This window comes from Mobula birostris, chromosome X (assembly GCF_030028105.1).
Source record: "Mobula birostris isolate sMobBir1 chromosome X, sMobBir1.hap1, whole genome shotgun sequence".
Lineage (NCBI taxonomy): Eukaryota > Metazoa > Chordata > Chondrichthyes > Myliobatiformes > Myliobatidae > Mobula > Mobula birostris.
The window spans coordinates 51,964,692-51,987,510 of record NC_092402.1 but is presented as its reverse complement, the minus strand read 5'-3'; the positions used below and the strand labels follow the sequence as shown (position 1 = coordinate 51,987,510).

Genomic DNA, 22,819 nt, shown 5'->3' with positions numbered 1-22,819 from the left:
GACCTGATAGAGGTGTATAAGATGATGAGAGGCATTGATTGTTTGGATAATCAGAGGCTTTTTCCCAGGGCTGAAATGGTTGCCACAAGAGGACACAGGTTTAAGGTGCTGGGGAGTAGGTACAGAGGAGATATCAGGGGTAAGTTTTTTTACGCAGAGAGGGGTGAGTGTGTGGAATGGGCTGCCAGCAATGATGGTGGAGGCAGATACGATAGGGTCTTTTTAAGAGACTTTTGGATAGGTACATGGAGCTTAGAAAAATAGAGGGCCATGGGTAAGCCTAGTAATTTCTAAGGTAGGGATATGTTCCACACAACTTTGTGGGCCGAAGGGCCTGTATTGTGCAGTAGGTTTTCTATGTTTCTATGGATAAGGAAGTGGAAGGGTGAGTTAGTGTGTTGGGCTTCATGAAATCGGGGGACTGAGTTCAGAAGCTGCAAGGTAATGTTGTAGCTCTGTAAAACCCTGGTTAGATCACACTCGAAGTATTGTGTTTAGTTCTGGTCACTTCATTACAGGATGGATGTGGAAGCTTCAAAGATGGTGCAGAGATTTACCAGGATGCTACCTGGATTATGAAGCATGTTTTATGAAGAACAATTGAGTTAGGTGGGGCTTTTCTCTTTGGAGCGAAGGAGAATGAGCGGTTACTTGGTGGAGGTGTAGAAAATGAGAAGAACCATAGATCGAGTGGAGAGACAGACCTTTTCGCAGGGTGGAGATGGCTAATCCAAGAGGGTATAATTTTAAGGTGATTGGAGGAAAATATAGGGAGGGTGTCAGAAGTCCTTTTTTTTTACACAGAGAGTGATCAGTATTGCCAGTGATGGTGGTAGAAGTAGATACATCAGGGTCATTTAAGAAACCCTTAGATAGGGCACATGGATGATAGTAAAATGGAGGGCTCTGTAGAAGGGAAGTGTCAGACTGAACTTAGATTAGGTTAAAAGGTCGACCTAACATTTTGGGCCAAAGGGCTAGTACTGTCCTATGTTCTCTGCTAAAGGCATCTCAGGACCCCCTTTTGCCCTTCTGATCTCCTTCTTGAGGACACGCCTGCATCAACTCAGCGCTCCCTCCTTAATGCCCCTCCCACAGTGTTCCTTCCACATCAACCCTCCTGCAGCATTCCCGCCTCACTACTCCTCCCTCAGAGCGGTACTCTCTCCATCTTTACTGACCCTCCAACAGCGCTTGGCTCTGTGCGTGAGATCACAGCTCAAGAAATTGTAGTTTTTTGAAAAAGTAACCAGGAAAGTCACTGATGTCAACGTGGTAGATGTCATCTATAGGGACTTTAGTAAGATTTTTGATAAGGTTCCACATGGTAGCTGCTCTGGAAAGTTAGATCGCTTGGAATTGAGGGAAAGTTAGCTAACACGACACACAACTGGCTTGATGGCTGCACAGCTAGGTATACGCAGAGCATGACAGTTGTTTCTTGGACTGGAGGTCCATAACTGCTCTCCAGTTATTTAGGAGCCATGTAAGGAGTGAACATCACCAACAGACTGTCCTGGACCAACCATGCAGACGCCACAGCCAAGAAAGCTCACCAACGACTCTACTTCCTCAAGAGGCTAAGGAAATTCAGTATATCCCCGTTGACCCTTACCAATTCTTATAGATGCACCACAGAAATTATCCAATCTGACTGCATCTTGCTTAGTAAGGCAACTGCTCTTCCTGAGACCGCATGAAACCACAGAGTTGTGACCACAGCTCAGCACATCAATGATTCAGGAACAGCTTCTTCCCCTCCGTCATCAATTTTCTGAACAGACAATGAACCTTTTGACACAATCTCACTAATTGCCATTTGCACATTTTTTTTGGCATGTGCCTGCGTGCATGCGAGTCTGTGCGTCCCTGATGATTTCTTTTTCATGGCTTTTTTACAAGGCGCAGAACGAGGGGGGGGGGGGGGGAGAGAGAGAGAGAGAGAGAGAGAGAGAGAGAGAGAGAGAGAGAGAGAGAGAGAGAGAGAGAGACTGACTGACTGTGTGGCGCGCCACTCCTCACACAGACATTTTCACAGCATTTTCCCTTTATTTTACGAGGTCGAGTTGCAATCTTGACACTCAACCTGGCACGGATGGAAAGCGTACTCGGGAGTGGACCTGATTGGTTTCCAACCCAGGAACCTCCGCCCCCGGGTCCGGCGCCGCTGTCGTTGCGCCACCAGCCAGCCCATCACTTGCACTATTTTATTTTTATGTCTTGCACAATACTTCACCCACAAAAATGACAAATGTGGTAACCTATCAATGATAATAAACCTGAATGTGATTCTTAATCTTATAACCTATCTCACCACTGCCCTTATCATTTACCTACACTGAACTTTCTCTGTAACTGTAACACTTTATTCTACATTCTGTTATTGTTTTACCTTGTTCTATCTCGACGCACTGTGGGAGAAGGAGGGAGGGGGGAGTGAGGAAAGGAGGGGGAAGGAAGAAGAGGTAGAGGAGGGAGGTAGGGTAAGGAGGGAAGTGGAAGGAGCAGGGGGAATGTGACTCACTGGTGGGCTGCCGTCGCTGATGGTAGACGTGCAGAGCTCCTCCTTTGTCCACCCGGGTGACGACCTGCAGGTCAGTGCTATTGAAGCGGTTGACCCTGACCACGCTGGTCTTCTGCCGCTCATTGGCGCTGTCTGAGTTTGTGGCATACATGTAGTTCTCAAACACTGTCAAACCGTAGAGGTGCTCAATCTACGGACAGAAAAGGCAGTGGATCAGCAACAGGCTAAGCACCCACACACACAGATTCACGCAAGCACTACCCAACGCGCACACAAATACGCAGACACACGCGTACAGACACAAACAGACACATTGGCAAGAGGAAGGAATTTTTAAGTCTGTAGTAAGTTGATAAAGGATGCAGAAGAGATTCACCAGTGCTGCCACAATTGGCAGCTTTAGTTATGGGGAGGCTGGACAGGGTGGGCATGTTTTCTCTGAAGCAAAGGGCACTGAGGCATGATCTGATAGAAATTTATAGGACTATTTACATTATATTTAGATTGGATCATTTGAAAGATCATAGATTGGGTGGACAGACAGAAACTCTTTTCCCATGGTAGGAGTATCAGGAACAGGGGGGATAGCTTTGAGGTGAGAGAGGGTTGAAAGGATACAAGGGGTAAATGTTTTTACGGAGAGAGTGCAGAGGAGATCCAGTGGGATGTTGCCTGCACTGGAAGATGTTGGTTGTGGTCCTGAGGAATGCTGATGAACAAGATGGACTTCAGAGGTAAGGTAGAGAATATAAAAATTTGGATGTCACGTTAGATCAGGTAAGGCTGCACTAGGAGTACTATCTGCAGTTCTGGATGCCCCATTACAGAAGGATTTGGTGGCAGAGATTCACTAGGAGGGGGTTGAATTTGTTGCCATGGAGGGCGGTGGAAGCCAAGACATTGGGTGTGTTTAATGTCTTGGCTTCCACCGCCCTCCATGGCAACAAATTCCACAGATTCACTATCTTCTGACTGAAGAAATTCCTCGTCATCTCAAATCTACAGGGACATCCCTTCATTCTGGGAAATTTCTAGTAACCTGCTCTCCCACCACTCAACCCCCACCCATCCCATTCTATTCTCCCAAAACAACACAAAAATGCTGGAGGAACTCAGCGGGTCAGGCAGCATCTATGGAGAGAAATAAACAGTCGATGCTTCTGGCAGAGATCCTTCATCAGGACTGGAAAGAAGGCAGTCCTCATCTACAGGAGGGTCTTGGCCTGAAAAGTCATCTGTTCATTCCCTTCCATAGATGCTGCCTGACTTGATGAGTTCCTCCAGCATTTTGTGTGTTACTCCAGAGTGCCAACATCTCATTTTCTCTCGCCCTTCTGATCCACCCAGTTCCTCCTACATCCACCCCAGCCCCACCTACCACCCTGTCTTTCTTCCCCACTCCACCAGCCCATCACCTACACACACCTCCCACTGGGCCCCCCCTTCACTGTTAACCTCTGCCCACCTTCCCTTGGTTCGCTGCTCCACCTTCCTCTCAAGTGTCTACAGCGCTGTATCACCGATCCTCATCCCCTCCAACCCTCTGTCCCAAATCCACCCTCCCTTCCTCACCTACAGTGCCTATAAAGAGTATTCACCACCACCACCCCACCAGAAGTTTTCATGTTTTATTGTTTTACAACATTGAATAACGATGGATTTAATTTGGCTTTTTTGACACTGATCAACAGAAAAAGACTCTTTTGTGTCAAAGTGAAAGAAGATTTCTACTAATTGGTCTTAATTTATTAAAATTATTGAAATAAATAATTGATTGCATAATTACTCACCCCCTTTCAAGTCAGTATTTAGTAGATGCACCTTTGGCAGCAATTATAGCCTTGAGTCTGTGTGGATAGGTCTCTATCAGCTTTGCACATCTGAACACTGTAACTTTTCCACATTCTTCTTTACAAAACTGCTCAAGCTTGGTCAGATTGCATGGGGATCGTGAGTGAACAACCCTTTTCAAGTCCAGCCACAAATTCTCAATTGGATTGAGGTCTGGAATCTGACTTGGCCATTCCAGAACATTAACTTTTGTTGTTTTTAAGCCATTCCTGTGTACTTTTGTCTTATGTTTGGGGTGATTGTTTTGCTGGAAAACAAATCTTCTCCCAAGTCACAGTTCTCTTGCAGACTGCAACAAGTTTTCCTCCAGGATTTCCCTGTATTTTGTTGCACCCATTTTACCCTCTACCTTCACAAGCCTTCCAGGGCCTGCTGCAGTGAAGCATTCCCACAGCATGATGCAGCCAGTACCATGCTTCATGGTAGGAATGGTATGCTTTTGATGATGTGTGGCGCTTGGCTTATGCCAAACATAGCGTTTAGTCTGATGGCCAAAACACACTACTTTGGTTTCATCAGACCATAGAACCTTCTTCCAGCTGACTTCAGAGTCTCCCACATGCTTTCTGGCAAAACCTAGCCGAATTTTTTTTCAACAGTGGCTTCTCTTTGCCACTCTCCCATAAAGCTGTGACTAGTGAAGCACCTAGGCAACAGTTGGTGTATGCAGAGTTTCTCCCATCTCAGCTATTAAGCTTGTAACTCCTCTGGAGTTGTCATAGGTCTCTTGGCGGCCTCCTTCACTAGTCTCCTTCTTCCACAGTCACTCAGTTTTTGAGGACGGCCTGCTCTAGGCAAATAAACAGATGTGCCATATTCTTTCCATTTCTTAATGATTGACTTAACTGTACTGCTAGGAAATCTTCTTGTATTCATCTCCTGACCTGTGCTTTTCAATAACCTTTTTGTGGAGTTGCTTGGAGTGTTCTTTCGTCTTTGTGATGTAGTTTTTGCCAGGATACTGACTCACCAGCAGTTGGACCTTCCAGATACAGCTGTATTTCAACTACAATCAATTGAAACACCTTGACTACACACAGTGATCTCCAAAACCAGATCTTCATTTAACTAATTTTGTGACTTCTAAAACCAATTGGCTACACCAGTGATGATTTGGTGTGTCATATTAACCAGGGATGAATACTCATGCAATCAATTATATTGTGTTTTATATTTGTAATTAATTTAGATCACTTTGTAAAGATCTGTTTTCACTTTGACACGGAAGTGTCTTTCTCTGTTGATCAGTGTCATAAAAAGCCAAATTAAATCCACTGTGATTCAATGTAAAGCAATAAAACACTAAAACTTTTGGCAGGGGGGGATGAATATGTTTTATAAGCACTGTACTTCAACCTATCACCGCCCCCCATTCCTTCGCACCCTGCCTCTTTACACCAGCTACTGCCCCACTAAGGTCTAAGTCCAGATCAAGGGTCTTGACCCAAAAGGCTGACTGTCCACTTCCCTCCACTGATGCTGCCCGACCTGCTGTGTTCCACCAGCACCTAGTCTCACACACAACCGACAGGAGAAGCATGACATCCAGTTCGCTATGAGATGCAAGGGGGGTGGAGGCTTACGATAAAACACAGGACTTAATCTTCAAAACTGTACTGGAGCCAGAATGGTAGATTTTCCAAATGATGGGACAAGATGGCACAATGTAATATTTCAGCAAGCCTTTGAAATTTAAAGGGAGTGTGGGAGACGGAGCCCCAGTTGGTTTAAGAAAACAGGGAAAGGACCCTGGTGGGTTTAAAGGGAGTAGGAAATGGGGCCCTGGTGGATTTAGACGGAGTAGGGAAACAAAGTTCCTGTGGATTTAAAGGGAGCAGGAAACAGAATCAACGGTAGGTTAAAGGGAGCAGATACTTACAAACTGCCCTTGGATAATGGCATGTCTGTTTTTGCCCTCGTAGTCCACAACCTCTATGTAGTCCAGGTAGGCATCAGCCCAGTACACCAGCTTGGTCACCAGGTCTAGAGTGATCCCGTGGGGGAAGACAATCTTGCTGTCCACAATCTTGGTTCTGTTCTGGCCATCCATGTCACAGCGCTCCACCTTGGGAATCTGCCCATAGTCTGTGAAGAACACCTTCCTGTCCCAGAAGAGAGGCCGAAGAAAGGGAAGGAAGAGTTCAGGATCGGAATCAGGTTTACAGTATTATCACTGACATATGTCATGAAACTTGTTGTTCTGTGGCAGCGGTACAGTGAAACACATACAAATTATTGTAAGTTACAAATAACAAGTACATCATGTTGTCGTTTGAAGTTAAATTGGACAGCTATATGGACAGGAAAGGAATGGAGGGTTATGGGCTGAGTGCAGATCGGTGGGACTAGGTGAGAGTAAACGTTCAGCACGGACTAGAAGGGCTGAGATGGCCTGTTTCCGTGCTGTAATTGTTATATGGTTATATAACATAATGTAAAGAGGAATAATTAAGTAGTGTTCATGATCTGTACAGAACTCTGACGGTAGAGGGGTAGAAGCCATTCCTGAATTATGGAGTGTGGATCTTCAGGCTCCTGTTGCTTTCATGACGGAGAAACCTTCCACCCTCTTTTACCTCACTGCCATGAAGTTCCAGTCCCTTTATGGAATGAGCTGTATGTAAGTTTGCAAGTGGTGTTGTAAATTAAAAATCAGAGGGGGATCTACATCAGGTGGGTAAAAGGGCCAAGGAACAGCAAACAAAGCTTAATCAGGCGTTGGACCTTGAGAAGACAAATAAAGGGGAGTATGCTCACAGTGGACAACAGGACCTTGGAGAGTGTTGGAGAAGAGAGGGACCTCAGGGTTCAGGTTATGGTTCCCTGAAAATGGAGTCACAGGTAGACAAGATGGTCTTCATCAATCTTTGAGCATATGAGTTGGGACATTATGTTGCAGTTGTACAAGACGATGGTGAGGCTGAACATGGAAATCTGTGTACAGATTTGGACTCCCTGCTATAGGAAAGGTGTCATTAAGCTGTAAAGAGTGCACAGTAGATTTACAAAGATGTTTCTAGGACTTGAGGGACTAAGTTACAGGGAGAGGTTGGGCAAGTCAGGACTTTGTTAATTTATTGAGATACAGCGCAGAATAGGCTCTTCCAACCCTTCAAGCAGCACCACCCAGCAATCCCTCAATTTAATCCGGGCCTAATCACAGAACAATTTACAATGATAAATTAACCTAGCAACCGGTACAACTTTGGACTGTGCATCTTTGGACTGTGGGAGGAAACCTACGTGGTCACGGGGAGAATGTACACATTCCTGACGAGCAGTGGCGGGAATTGAATTGGGTCATTGGTGCTAACCACTATGCTACCGTGCTACCCACATTTTTTTTTGGAGTGTAGGACAAAGAAGGGTGAAGTCCCACACCACCAGGTTCAGGAACAGCTACTTCCCTTCAATCATTCAGTTCCTGAACTAGCATAACCCTGATCACTACTACCTCAGTACAGCAACACTGTGACCAGTTTGTACTATAATCAACTTTTACTTTGTCCGAATTGTGTTCTTTTTTGTAAAAGTTGTCTAAAGTTTATGCTTTTCTTAAGAATGTTGTATCTCTAATGCTACGGCAAGGCAGGTGTTCCGGGATTATTAGCGATAAACGCTGTCTTTCTCGGTGACATGTGCATCCAAAGTTTCAATTAAAAAAGAAACTCTACTTATTCCATCCACCTTATCTGCACCCGCTGTGGTTTTATGCACCTTGAACAGGTCACCTCTCAGTTTCCTTTGCTCCAGGGAAAACTCTCCCAGCCTCTCCTTATAACTCAAGCCCTCCATTCCCGACAACAAACTCGTGAATCCATTCTGAAGGCTTACTAACTCTATTTCAGGAGACTGAAGGAATCAAGAGATGGGGGGAGCAGGTGGGGATCAGTGCGGGAAAGTGGGACCGAGGGAGAAGTTCACGTTGTGCCCGACAGAATGGGGCAGCAGGGTGAGTGAGAATGAACAGCCTCCCTTGCTCTCCTGGCTGGGGCGGTGACAGGACAACAAACATGTGGATATCGCGTCTGACTACAGTTTCACATGACCAACTTCTGCATTTGGAGAAGAGGTATCGAAGACATCACTACCCGTTTCTCACCTCACCCCACCCCTCCTTGTCACTTGCCTGAGGAATTCCACTGATTTTTCACCCTAAATTCCACTACCAACTGCTGTCCATAAGGAGTTTGTACGTTCTCCCTGTGACTGCATGGATTTCCAACGGGTGCTCCTGTTTCCTCCCACATTCCAAAGAAATACAAGCTAGGGTTAGTAATCTGTGGGCATGCTATGTTGGCACCAGAAGCGTGGTAGCACTTGTAGGTTGCCCCCAGCACAATACTCGGACTATGTTAGTTATTGACACTAACAACACATTTCACTTTATGTTTTGATGTTTCAGTGTAGATGTGACAAGTAAGGCTAATCCCTTAACCCCCCTCACTTGCGAGGGGTTTGGCTAATCCTGGGGAAATAAGGAAATTGGATGCCAGTAGGTGTTGGTGCTCCTTCCTCTCATTTTCTGCTTCGTGCCCAGCTGTTGTGAAATTACACGTCCTGCAAATCAGGAGCAGAATTCAGCCACAGGAACCCTTGGGCCCTCTGTACCAGCCACCATCAGTCAGGGCACACAGCACGCAAGTTGGCAGGTCAAGTTGCAGTTACACTCAGTGCTTTGGGTCACCCTGCTTCAGGGAGTATGCCATTAAACTGGAAAGATTTCTCAAGAATCACTCCCCTCTCACTCTAAACCTACACCCTCCAGTTTTAACTTCTCCACCTTGGGTACATGACTTTTACTGTCCACCTTATCCAAGGCTCCTCATTCTCCTATGTTCCAAGGAATAAGGAACTAGCCTGGCCAATCTCTTCAAGAACTCAAGCCTCTAGTCCAGGCAACATCCTCTAAAATCTCCTCAGCATCCTTTCCAGCTTAAAGGCATCTTTCCTAGCAGGGTGACCAAAACTGAACACAATATTCCAAATGAGCCTCACTAATGTCTTGTAGAAGTGCAACACAATATCCTAGCTCCTGTACCCAATGCCCTGGCTGATGAGGACCAGCATGCTCAATGCTGGCCCTTGAATGAATGGAGAACAAAACAACACCCTCTCCTAGCTCTCTGGGTATGCCTGAGCGAGGAAAGCAAAAATTAAGCCTTAAAAATACATTAGTATATGCTTCATAGTGCACCAGAGTTATGAAGGAAACTATTTCCACATTCTACCTTCTCTATCCACAACTATAAATATACTTAACCACAGCATTTCCAGATGTCTGTCAGCATGAGGTCACTGACTCATACAACTGGAAAGTCAAAAAGTATGGAAACAGGTTCTTCAGCCCAACTGGTCTGTGCCGACCAAGTTTCCCATCTAAGCTAGTCTCAGTTGCCCATGTTTGGCCCATCTCCCTCTAAACCTAAATCTAAACCTTACTTACCCATATACAAGTGCTGTTTAAATGTTGTAGATGTATTTGGTCAATCACCTCCTTTGGCAGCTTGTTCCATATACAGACCACCCTCTGAGCGAAAAAGTTGCCCCTCAAGTCCCTATTAAATCTCTCCCCTCTCATCTTAAACCTGTGCCCTCTGATTCTTGATTCCCCAACCCTGGGGAAAAGACTGTGCACATTCACCCTATATTCACTCTATCAGTGCCCCTCATGGTTTTATGCACCTCTATAAGTTCACCCGCTCCCCCCCCCAGTCTCCTATGCTCCAAGGAATAAAGACATAACCTGCCCAAACTCTTTCAATAACTCACTCTCAGGTCCTGGCGACATCCTCATAAATCTCCTCTGCACTCTTTTCAGTTTAGTGACATCTTTCCTACAGCAGGGTAACCAAAACAGAACATAATACTCCAGTTGCAGCCATCACCAATGTCTTGTGTAACTGCAACATGACCACCCAGCTTGTATACTCAATGCCCTAACCGATGGAGCCCAGTGTGCCAAATGCCTTCTTCCCCACTTTGTCTAACTGTGACATCATTATCAGGGAGCCATACATTTGTACCGCTGGATCCTCTTGCTCTATAACATTCCCCAAGACTCCTCCACCAGCCCCACTTTCCTGCCTTCACCACCTAAACCTCAATTCCTATCGTCCCCAACATCTGCTCTGAATACAATGAGCCCCAAGGCACAGGGGGATAAGACAAAACAAGATAATACAGAGTGGGAGAGGAGGGAGAGGACAGAGAGAGGGAGAGAAAGAGGGCAGGGGGTGGGAGAGAGAGGGAGAGGACAGGGAGGGAAGAGAGAGGGAGAGGATGGGGGAGAGGGAGAGAGAGAGGGGACGGGGAGAGGGATAGGCAGGGAGAGGGGAGAGGAGAGAAGGGAGGATAGGGAGATGGAGAGGGGAGAATAAAGCGAGAGGGATGGAGAGGGGAGGGGAAGGGGGAAGGAGAAGGAGATGGAGGAGGAGGGGGAGGGGAAGAGAGAGGGAGAGAATGGAGAGGGAGGGGGAAGGGGGAGGGGAGGGAGAAGAGAGGAAGAGGGGAGAGGAGAGGGGAAGGGAGGAGGGGAAAGGTGAAGAGGGAAAGGAAAGGGGGATGGATAGGGATAGGATGAACAAAGGGGGAGAGGGAGGAGGTGAGACAGAGAGAAAGCTGATACAGAAAGAAAACAACGAGAGAGGTAACAAAGGTAGGAAGACAGATGGAGATAACAAATAGGGAAGGGTGGGGTGTGGGAGAGGAAGACAGAGAGAGAGAGAGAGAGGTGTAGAGTGACAGAATTAGATGACAATTACAGAGACAGAGAGAGACAGACAGATGGGGGGAAGAGGGACAGAGGAGGAGAGAGAGAGAGAGAGAAGAGAGAGATGTAGAGTGACAGAGTAGGATGACAGTTACAGAGACAGGAGAGATCAGAGACAGGGAGAGGAGAGGAAGAGTGTGAACAGATACGTAACAGGCACAGAGGTATTGAGACAGACAGATAACAGATACAAAAAGACACAGAGGAGGAGGAGTGAGGCAGACAGCCACCGAAGAGGGGTGACAGATGAGGCAAAAAGTGGGGGGGGAGGTGGGAGGGCAAGGGGAGAGAAGTGGGAGGGAGGAAGGGAGGGAGTGGAGAGAGAAAACCTTAAGGAGGAGATAGTGACAATCCCACCAGAGGAGGGGAAGAGAGGTGTGAGAGGCGAGGGAGAGGTGTATGAGAGGCCCACAGGAAGCTGGGAGGAGAAGGGTGTGTACTGTATCAGATCAATTGCAAGAACTGGCAAGTCCGCATGAGGTCGCTTGACTGGACCTCCAACACATGGAAAGCACTCTATTGGATGCAGGATTTTGAGTGTGCATGTTTTCATTTCAGTGGACCTGGTTTGTAGCTCCCACACTGTAAGTTGCTCAGTGTGTACAATGGCTAACAGGATACAATTTAATTTAATCCTACTGTTCTGTTGTCGTTTGTGCTCATGCATACATAACAAGGGAGCACACTCACCCCATGGTTGCATCCATGTGTGAATGAGAGCTCTGGTGTGTGGGAGAGGGAGAGGGAAAAACCTGGGGGGTGGGTACAGAAGAAGAGGGTAAGGTGGGGGCAAGGAGAAGTGCGACACTCACCCCATGGTTGGATCCAGGGCAATGCTCTTGGGGTTGTAAAGCTCCACGTCGAGCAGGATGACACAGGTGTCACCGTTTTGGTTGCAGACAAAGATACGGTCGTCCACATCATCCACAAAGTAGAAGTTGCCTGTCAGCCAGTCGATGGCCATCTGCTCCACATCTGTGAGTAACAGAGAAAACCAATTAACACTTCACATGGCTGGTGGGGTAGAAAGTCCAGGGTGAGAGAGAGAGAGAACGAGAGAAAACTCCATCTCCAAGGCTCATTCCCAAATAAGCAAAGCTTCTGGGCTCTGAATATCAGTCCGGAGGGTATGCTGCAATGTTACAAGACCACACTAGGAGTAGTGTACAGTTCTGATTACCACACGACAGGAAGGAGGTCATTGTGCTGGAGATGGTGCTAAGGAGGTTCACCAGAGTGTGGCCTGGATTGGAGAACTTTGGTTACAAGGAAGTATTGAACAGACTGAGGGGAGAGACCTGACAGAGGTTTATAAAATCTTGAGAGACATGAAGAAGACCATAAGATATCAGTGCAGTTAGGCCATTAGGCTCATCGGTAAAAAAGTCAGTCAAACCATTTGATCATAACTGACTTATTTACTGTTATTTTCTTTCTCAAGAGACATGGTTAGAGTGGACAGCCAGAGACTTTTTCCCAGGACTGGAAATGGCTATCATGAGAGGGCATGGAGACGGGGAGAGGCCTAGGGGAGAGATGAGGTTACAGAGACAGGGAAGGGAAAAGGGAAGGAGGGGAGTCACAGAGATGGTGAATGGTGTAGGGAGGGAAGGGGTCACACAGATGGAAGGGGTGTAGGGGAGGGAGGTGCCCATGGAGATAGAGAAGAGTGCAGGAATAATGATGAGCATACACCATCAGCAGAGGGAGCTGAAAACTACAAAAGATATTCGAACCCACAACTGGTTTGAAGAGAGTTAAAAAAGTAGACGACGACTAAAATTCAGACAGCATGTTGGACAATGGATGGGTCTGAAATGTAAACAAAGCTTGAAGGACATCTGTGTCTCCATGAACTTTGCTCTGTGATCCCCAACCCATGCTGGCTCTTGCCAGCAGCCTGTGCAATGACCACAGTGCCTCCAGGTTGTGCAATGGTGCTGTTTCCTCATTTCAAATCATTCTATGCTGCTGTATGTATCTCTGCGTGTGGTGTGAGTGAGTGAGTGAGAGAGAGAGAGAGAGAGAGTGTGTGTGTGTCTGTCTCACACACACTCCCTCTAACACACACATACACAAAGTCAGTGCCAGATTTGGAGTTGAAACCAGGTCTCTGGAGCTGTTGCTGCAGCAGCTCTCACTTCAGTAATTTGCTTTTGCAAGGTACAGTAACAGACGGGCCAAGCAAACTCGATGCCGAGGAAGTAATAACGACACAAGTCTGGAGGAACGGGATGTGGTGAATGATGGACTTGGAACACGAGGGAGTTCTGCAGCGCGGTCAAAGGAACTGAACATGGAACAGACTTTAATTATTTCCTGATGTGCTCTGGCATTCTAAATTTGGGAAAGCTTCTTTATATAGTCACACAGTAGGTCCTTCAGCCTGACAGGTCCATACTGAGATTCCCATTTACCGGCATTTGTCCCACATCCCTAAACTCTTCCTATCCATGAGCCCCTCCAAGTGTTTTTTAAATGTTGTTAATGTACATCCCTCAACTACTTCCTCTGGCAGCTTGTACCATAGACGGACCACCCTCTTGAGTGAAGAAGTTGCCCCTGGATCCCTATTAACTCGCCACTCTCACCTTAAATCTATCCCCTCTAGTTCTAGACTGCCCTGCATTGGTGAAACACCTTGCATTTACCCTATCTATGCCCTTCATGATTTTATACACCTCTACAAAGTTACCCTTCAGTCTCCTACGTTCCAAGGAATAAAGCCCCGACTTGCCCACCCCCTCTCCATAACTCAGTCCCTGGACTCCAGGCAACATCTTTGTAAATCTCCTCTGCACTCTTTTCAGCTTAGTGACATCGTTCCTGTAGCAGGGTGACCAAATCTGATCACAATTCTCTGGGTACGACCTCACCAACATCTTGTACAACGGCATATAAGGTGAACACAACATCAACTAGTTTCCGATTCCCATTCCGTGGGAGAATACTGTGTGCATTCACCCTACCCACGCCCCTCATGCATAACAGTTTCGCGAGACTTTGATCACTTCGCACTAAAATTGAATGTTTTCTTTGTTCTTGTAAAAATGACGTACAACTTGTGTCCATCTGAATGTTGTGTCTCTGATGCTATGCACCTGTGATGCTGTTGTAAGCACGATATGTTTCTCAATGCACCTGTGCACACATGCACTTGTGCAAACTGAGCATCCATTTAGTGAGGATTTGAATATAAATTCAAGGAATTTCTGCTGAGGTTTTACAAGGCATTGGACAACCATATCTGCAGTATTGTGAGCTGTTTTGGGCCCCATATCTAAGAAACGATGTGTTGGTGTTGGAGAGGGTCCAGAGGATCTTCACAAGAATGATCCCAGGAATGAAACGGTTAATGTTTGCAGTGTTTGATGGCTCTGAGCGGGTACTCACTGGAATTTTGAAGAATGGGAGGGGAGGGGGAAATCTTATTGATACCTATCAAATACTGAAAGGCCTAGATAGAGTGGATGTGCAGAGGATGTTTCCGATAGTGAGGGAGTCTAGGACCAGAGAATAGAGGGGGATGTCCATTTAGAACGGAGGTGAGGAGAAATGTCTTTAGCCAGAGGGTGGTGAATCTATGCCACATACGGATGTGTAGGCCAAGTCATTTGGTATAGTTAAGGCAGAGGATGATCTGTCTTGATTAGTAAGGACATCAGAGGTTACAGGGAGAAGGCGAGTGATTGGAGTTGGGAGGGAAAACAAAGCAGCTATGGTCAAATGGCAGATTAGACTTGATGGGCCGAATGGCCTAATTGTGTTCTTATGACTTACGGTTTTACGGTTTGACAATAAACACAACTTTGACTTTGTACAATTTTATAATTCCCTATAAGGTTACCCCTCAGCCTCCTATCCTCCAATCAATAAAATCACAGTCTACTCAACCTCTCCCAATCACTCAGGCCCTAAAGGTCCCAGAAAACAAGCAGATTCCAGAATATCAGAGTGAATTCACTGCACCTCTCCCCCAAGTACTGGCAAAGCATACACCACTGCCATCCCATACAGAGTCAAAGAATACCACAACACACAGAGCACCAAGGTACATTAACAAAGTGAAAGAGGGGACCGAGTGTAGTGTATCTGTTTGCTGATGACACAAAATTGAGTGGAAAAGCTAAAGGAGAAAGATTGTTTCCCTGCTGTTTGACTGTATTCGGAAGGAAACCCCACAGTGAGAGCACCACGCACAGTTCCAATATCAATATCCCAGGGTCAGACCCACATTGGGAGCATTGTGCACAGATTCCATCTCCCTATCCCTGGATGAGACACACACCGGGAGCACCATGCACAGTTCCCGTCTCCCTATCCCTGGGTCAGACCCACACCGGGAGCACCGTGCACAGTTCCCGTCTCCCTGTCCCTGGGTCAGACCCACACCGGGAGCACCGTGCACAGTTCCCGTCTCCCTGTCCCTGGGTCAGACCCACACCAGGAGCACCGTGCACAGTTCCCATCTCCCTGTCCCTGGGTCAGACCCACACCAGGAGCACTGTGCACAGTTCCCATCTCCCTGTCCCCGGGTCAGACCCACACTGGGAGCACCGTGCAGAGTTCCTGTCTCCCTATCCCTGGGTCAGACCACAGTGGGAGCACCATGCACAGATCCTGTCTCCCTATCCCTGGGTCAGACCCACACCAGGAGCACTGTGCACAGTCCACGTCTCCTTCTCATTGAATTGGAAAGGAAATCACAGCAAATATTTCGCAAGGACAATGCAGGAACTGGGAAATTTGAACCAAGAATAGGAAGAAGAATGTTCTGGAGTTCACAAGTCCCAGAGGGATTAATAGAATTATGAATGTCTTCTATGACAGAGAGAACTCATTCTTCAACACACAGGCAAGTTGAAAGCCAGAGCTGGGTTACAGGAACGATTGCAAGGAAGTGTGGGTGGGAGTGACGGGAGAAGAGGGTAAGTGTGAGGGATAGAGGGGGAAGGGACAAAGAGGAGAGGATTACGTGAACCGAGCAGGGAGGTCTGTGATATAAAACTTCTGTAAACTCAAGACAGCCATCCTTTAACTGCCTGAACTTTGGACACAGGGGAGAGTAAATAAACAGGAGTTCACAGTTACTGCAGTGTCTTTCTGCCAGACAGAGAGGGGGAGGGAGGGTGGGGTGGGGGGAGGGAGAGAAAGAGAGAGAGATAGAAATAGAGAGAAGAGGGGAGGAGGGAGAGGGGGTAGGAAGGGAGGGGGAGGGAGAAAGAGAGGGAAAGGGAGGAAGAAAGAGAGACAGAAGGGAAAAAAGAGTGAGTGAATATGTATGGGACAGAGAGTGGGAGGAGAGAGAGGGCAGAGAGAGAGAGAGAGAGAAAAGGCAGGAAGGGTGAGATAGTGGGAGGATGACTGTGGCAAGGAGGAAGAATTGATGTGGGAGAGTAGAGAGAGACAAAAGGATGGAGGGGGAAGGAAAGAGTGGGAGGGGGAGAGAGGAGGGAACAGGGGGAAGGAAGAGAGGAGGGCAGACAGTGGGTCTGTGACAGCTGGGGTGGCAGAGGTTAGGTAGAGAGGAGGGGGGTGAAGGAGGAGAGGAGGAGAGAGTGCAGGGTAAAGGAAAGAAGGGAGGATAATTCCACATCTTTCACCAACAGCAAGTGTACGGTGGGAGAGAAAGCACTGTGCGTCTCCCTCTAAGGAGTGTGTGGTGTATATGTGTCAGTCTCCCTATGTGTCTGTGCATGTGTGTGGGTGTCTGTGAGTGTGTTTGTGTGTGTGTGTGTGTGTATATATCTCTGTGCATGTGCCTGTATCTCTCTGCATATGTTTGCATCTGTGTTTGTATGTGTGTGAATGTCTGTGTATATCTGTGTGTATGTGTTTGTATCTGTGTGTGCGAGTCTGTGTCTGTATGTCTGTATCTGTGCGTCTGTGTCCGTGTATGTCTGTGTATATCTGTATGTGTTTATGTGTGTGTATCTGTGTGTGTGTATATCTGTGTTTGTGTGCATGTATCTGTGTGCATGTATCGTGTTTGTGTGTGTGTGTGTGTTTGTCTATGTCTGTGTGCGTATCTGTGTATGTCTCTGTGTTTGTGTATGTGGGTGTGTGTGTCTGTGTATATAACAGAGATATATGTTTGTATCCATGCATGTGTGCGAGTGTATGTGTATTACTGTGTCAGTGTATGTATGTGTGTGTGTCTGTGTTTATGTGCATCTCTCTAAGTATGTTTGCATCTCTGTTTGAATATGTGTAAATGCCTGTGTATATCTGTGTGTCTGCATGTGTTTGTATCTGTTTGTATATGTGTGTGCCTGTACATGTGTATCGTTGTGTGTGCCTGTATGTGTATGCGTGTATGTGTTTGCGTGTGTGTGTTTGCCTGTGTGTTTGCATTTGTGTATGTATATGTGTATCTGAGGGAGCCGCATCTGCTTTCAAGCCTGGTTCCTGGTTTATACTTCTGCATTAACTTGACGCTGTAACCTACGCAAGTGGCCTACGCACATTGTGAGCATTTATATTTGTGCACTGGTGTGTCTGCGTTGCTTTGCAATCCGCGCACGTCACGCATGCGCACTCACCTGCCCGCGCAAGGCTTCATGGTCATGGTAGTCTCAGGGTAAACAAGACGCGAGCGTCTTTTTTCGTGCGAAATGTGTCCTCCATAATTTTGGAGGTCTGTAAAGCTTTATGGAAAGCATTGCAGCCAGAGTTCCTTCCCTGTCCTTCAGTCGCCCAATGGGAAGTTATTGCAGCGTAGGAGGAAATGCGATGCTACCAAGCAGGCCAATCACAGTTGTTGCATTCTGCGTTGCTGCGACGCGCAGTTACATTTTGGGAGAGGTGCACATCGCAGCAACGTAAGCTCTCGCGTAGGATTCCGCATCGGCTTTGTGGCGACGCGTTGACACAGAAGTATAAACCAGGGTTAAGGATGAGGCTTTTCATTCCAGGACGAAGGAGGTGTCTTCTTCCACCACCAACTCTGCTCTCAAACGCACCTCCCCCATTTCACGCACATCTGCTCTCACCCCATCCTCCAGCCACCCCACTAGGAATAGGGTTCCCCTGGTCCTCACCTACCACCCCACCAGCCTCCGGGTCCAACATATAATTCTCTGTAACTTCCGCCACCTCCAACGGGCTCCCACCACCAAGCTCATCTTTCCCTCCCCCCTTTTTTTGTTTTCCGCAGGGATCGCTCCCTACGCGACTCCCTTGTCCATTCGTCCCCCCCATCCCTCCCCACCGATCTCCCTCCTGGCACTTATCCTTGTAAGCGGAACAAGTGCTACACATGCCCTTACACTTCCTCCCTCACCACCATTCAGGGCCCCAAACAGTCCTTCCAGGTGAGGCGACACTTCACCTGTGAGTCGGCTGGGGTGATATACTGCGTCCGGTGCTCCCAGTGCGGCCTTCTATATATTGGTGAGACCCGACACAGGCTGGGAGATCGTTTCGCTGAACACCTACACTCTGTCTGCCAGAGAAAGCAGAATCTCCCAGTGGCCACACATTTTAATTCCACGTCCCATTCCCATTCTGATATGTCTATCCACGGCCTCCTCTACTGTAGAGATGAAGCCACACTCAGGTTGGAGGAACAACACCTTATATTTCATCTGGGTAGCCTCCAACCTGATGGCATGAACATTGACTTCTCTAACTTCTGTTAATGCCCCTCCTCCTCTTATAACCCCATCCTTTATTTATTTATTTACTATTTTTTATTTTTTCCCTTTTTTTCTCTCTCTCTCTGTCCCTCTCACAATAACTCCTTGCCTGCTCTCCATCTTCCTTTGGTGCTCCCCTCCCCCTTTCTTTCTCCCTAGGCCTCCCATCCCATGATCCTCCCCCTTCTCCAGCCTGGTATCCCTTTTGCCAATCAACTTTCCAGCTCTTGGCTCCATCCTTCCCCCTCCTGTCTTCTCCTATCATTTCCGATCTCCCCCTCCCTCTCCCACTTTCAAATCTCTTACTATCTCTTCTTTCAGTTAGTCCTGACGAAGGGTCTCGGCCCGAAACGTCGACTGTACCTCTTCCTATAGATGCTGCCTGGCCTGCTGCGTTCCACCAGCATTTTGTGTATGATGTATATGTATATTTGTGTTTCTGTGTATGTCTGTGTATCTGTGTGTGTGCATGTGTGTGTATGTATGTGAGTAAGTTTGTGTGTCTGTGCGTATATCTGTGTATGTCTGTCTTTATCTGTGTGTGTCTCTATGTGTTTGTATCCGTCTGTGTTTGTGTGCGTGTGTATCTGTGTATTTCTGTGTGTATGTGTTTGTATCTGTGTGTGTGTGTGTATGGGTGTGTCTGTGTGTTTGTATATGTGTATCTGTGTATATCCATGTGTGTGTGTCTGTGTACATGTATGTGTTTCTGTCTGTGTTTGTATCTGTGTGTCTGTGTGTGCATATGTGTGTTTGTATCTCTCAGCATGTGTTTGTTCATGAATGTACCTGTTTCTGTGTGTGTGGGTCTGTGTGTTTCAATCTGTATGAGTCTGTGTGTGTGGGTCTTTGTGTGCGTGTGCTCGTGTGTTTGTGTGTATGGGTGTGTCTGTGTGTATACCTGTGTATGTCTGTCTTTATGTGTGTGTGTTTGTATGTATGTGTTTGTGTGTGTGCACGCGCATCTGTGTGTACATGTATATGTATGTGTCTGTGTGTGTGTGTTTATATCTGTGTGTGTGGCTGTGTATGTGCATGGGTGTGTCTGTATGTCTAACTGTGTTTGCATCTGTGTATCTGTGTACATCTGTGTGTGTCTGTGTGTTTGCATCTGTGTATGTATATGTGTATCTATGTTTGTGTATGTCTGTGTATCCATGTGTGCATGTGTGTGTATGTGTGGGAGTGTGTTTGTGGGTATGGGTGTGTCTGTGTGTATGTATATGTGTACCTCTGTTTCTGTGTGTGTGCATGTGTGTGTGTGTGTGTGTGAGAGAGAGGGAGTGTGTTTGTGTGTATGGCTGTGTCCATGTGTATATCTGTGTATGTTGGTTTTTGTGTGTGTGTGATTGTTTATCTATGTCTGTGTGTGGGTGTGGGTGTGTGTGTGTCTTGTGTGCATGTGTGTGTCTGTGTATGCGTATGCGTGTGTGTTTGTGTGTATCTCTCTGTTTGTGCATGTGTTTGTGTGTCTGTGTGTGTGTGTCTGTGTTTCTTTGTCTATGTCTGTCAGTGTGTGGGTGGGCCTGTGTGTGTGTGTGTGCATATATCTGTGTGTCTATGAGAGAGAGAGAGAGAGAGAGAGAGTGTGTGTGTGTGTGTGTGTGTGTGTGTGTGTGTGTACGTACGTACAATTGTAGGCCGTACCTCAGGTAATGATGAGTTTGAGTACAGAGAGGAAATTAAGAACCTGGTGGTATGGTACGAAGACAATAACCTATCCCTTAATGTCAGCAAGACGAAGGAATTGGTTGCTGACTTCAGAAGGGGTAGCAGACCGCACGATCCCATTTACATCAGTGGTGCGCAAGTGGAACAGGTCAAAAGCTATAAGTTCCTAGGGGTCAATATCACAAATGACCTGACTTGGTCCAACCAAGCAGAGTCCACTGCCAAGAAGGCCCACCAGCGCCTTTACTTCCTGAGGAAGCTAAGGAAATTTGGCCTGACCCCTAAAACACTCACTAATTTTTATAGATGCACCATAGAAAGCATTCTTCTGGGGTGCATCACAACCTGGTATGGAAGTTGTCCTGTCCAAGACCAGAAGAAGCTGCAGAAGATCGTGAACACAGCCCAGCACATCACACAAATCAATCTTCCATCCTTGGACTCACTTTACACCACACACTGTCGGAGCAGTGCTGCCAGGATAATCAAGGACACAACCCACCCAGCCAACACACTTCTTGTCCCTCTTCCCTCCGGGAGAAGGCTCAGGAGCTTGAAGACTTGTACAGCCAGATTTGGGAACAGCTTCTTTCCAACTGTGATAAGACTGCTGAAAGGATCCTGACCCGGATCTGGGCCGTACCCTCCAAATATCCGGACCTGCCTCTCGGTTTTTTTGCACTATCTTACTTTCACTTTTCTATTTTCTATTTATGATTTATAATTTAAATTTTTAATACTTACTATCGATTTGTACTCCAGAGAGCATGAAGAACAGAATCAAATATGCTGTGATGATTGTACACTCTAGTATCAATTGTTTGGCGACAATAAAGTATAAAGTATCTGCGTGTGTTTGTGTTTGTTTATCTATGTCTGCCTCTGTGTGTGTGTCTGTGCTTTCTTGTCTCTGAGTGAGTGTGTGTGTGTGTGTGTATATCTGTGTAAAGTTCCCGCTGTGACTACATGTTCCCTCAGGTGCTCCAATTTTCTGCCACATCCTAACAACATGTGGGGTTGATGGGTTAATTGACTGCTTTGAATTATCGACCCCCAACACCCCCTCCCCGCAAAATGTGTGTGGCAGATGGGAAGAATGTTGGGGAATAGATGGGAATGTGGGGAGAATGGAACATATGGGATCAGTGCAAATGGGTCACAGGCCTGCTTAAACCTCTCACACTGAGCCCAGCCCAGTGTTTAGTGCATAATGGTCACAACTTTAGACAGTATTTCTCAAAACAAAAAAATATTTAGAATGGCTTTTCCTTTCTCAGTTCCTCAAAGTTTTGATTCCAAAGAAAAGCTACAGTCTCTGCCAGATTTCATAACTCCCAAATGCACAGGATTTCACAACAAAACCAAAACCAGCTCTGGGGCACGTGCAAAGCTCCCAGACAGCGCCGCACAGGGCAACATATAGAGTTCCTGACAGATAACAGCAGCAGACAGACAATTCGTCTGACTCCCTGTCTCACACTACCCACATCCTCTGTCTCTTTCTTTCTCTCTCTCTCTCCCCCCTCCCCCATCTCCACCACTCTTTCTCTTCAATGCTCCGAAACAACCCACTCGGCAGTTTTTGGAAATGACTCACAATGACTCAGGAGGCAGGAAACAGCTGAGCAATAGATTCCAACTCTGAATGCTTCCCTCCAATCACAAATTTCTAAATTAACCCAATCTGGCCCCAACACATCTCTGTGACCCCTCCCCAACCCTTCCGGACTTTGTACCCCTCTCTGTCTCTGTGATCCCCTCCCACCCCTACACCCCTTTCCATCTCTGTGACCCTCTCCCTCCCCATTTCTGTGACCCCCTTCCCTCCCCTACACACCTCCCCGCCTCAGCAATTCCCTGTCTCCTACATCATTCCCCGTCTCTGTGACCCCTCCTTCCCCTACACCCCATCCCCATCTCTATGACCACCTCCTTCCCCTACAGCCTTCCCATCCCTGTTCCCTCCTCCCCTACACATCCCCCCATCTATGAACCCCGCCAGTCCCTACACCTCTCCCCGTCTCCAGCACCACTACAAACCTCCATCCATCTTGCACTAATACACAACCTATCATTTCAGAGTGAAACTGCCAATCCTGAAATGATCACGAGCAGGTTCTCAGGGAGACAAAACTGGCAATCAGGGTGGGAAATCGCAAAAACAAGGCATGATTCATGAGGAGCTGTTTACCCAACACCAATTGGCTTTGTTCAACTCTACTGGCAACACTACCTGACAGGCGTGCAGAGATTACACCAGACAGGTCACAGGCACAGTGCCATGTCTCAGCAAAGTGGAGGACAGATCTCTGAGTGAGTGAGTGAGCGCGCACGAGAGAGAGAGAGAGAGAGAGACTCTGCCTA

General features: G+C 47.0%; 1 protein-coding gene across 1 annotated transcript in view; it reads right to left on the bottom strand.

Annotated features, from left to right (window-relative positions):
• LOC140191511 (low-density lipoprotein receptor-related protein 1-like) overlaps positions 1–22,819 on the bottom strand; it is a 293,778-nt gene that overhangs the window by 180,635 nt on the left and 90,324 nt on the right. Inside the window, exons 7-9 of the mRNA XM_072248962.1 lie at positions 11,960–12,122; positions 6,255–6,477; positions 2,525–2,714 (exon numbers count right to left, since the gene is read on the bottom strand). Coding sequence (XP_072105063.1) covers positions 2,525–2,714; positions 6,255–6,477; positions 11,960–12,122 — 576 coding nt within the window. The remainder of the gene's footprint in view (positions 1–2,524; positions 2,715–6,254; positions 6,478–11,959; positions 12,123–22,819) is intronic.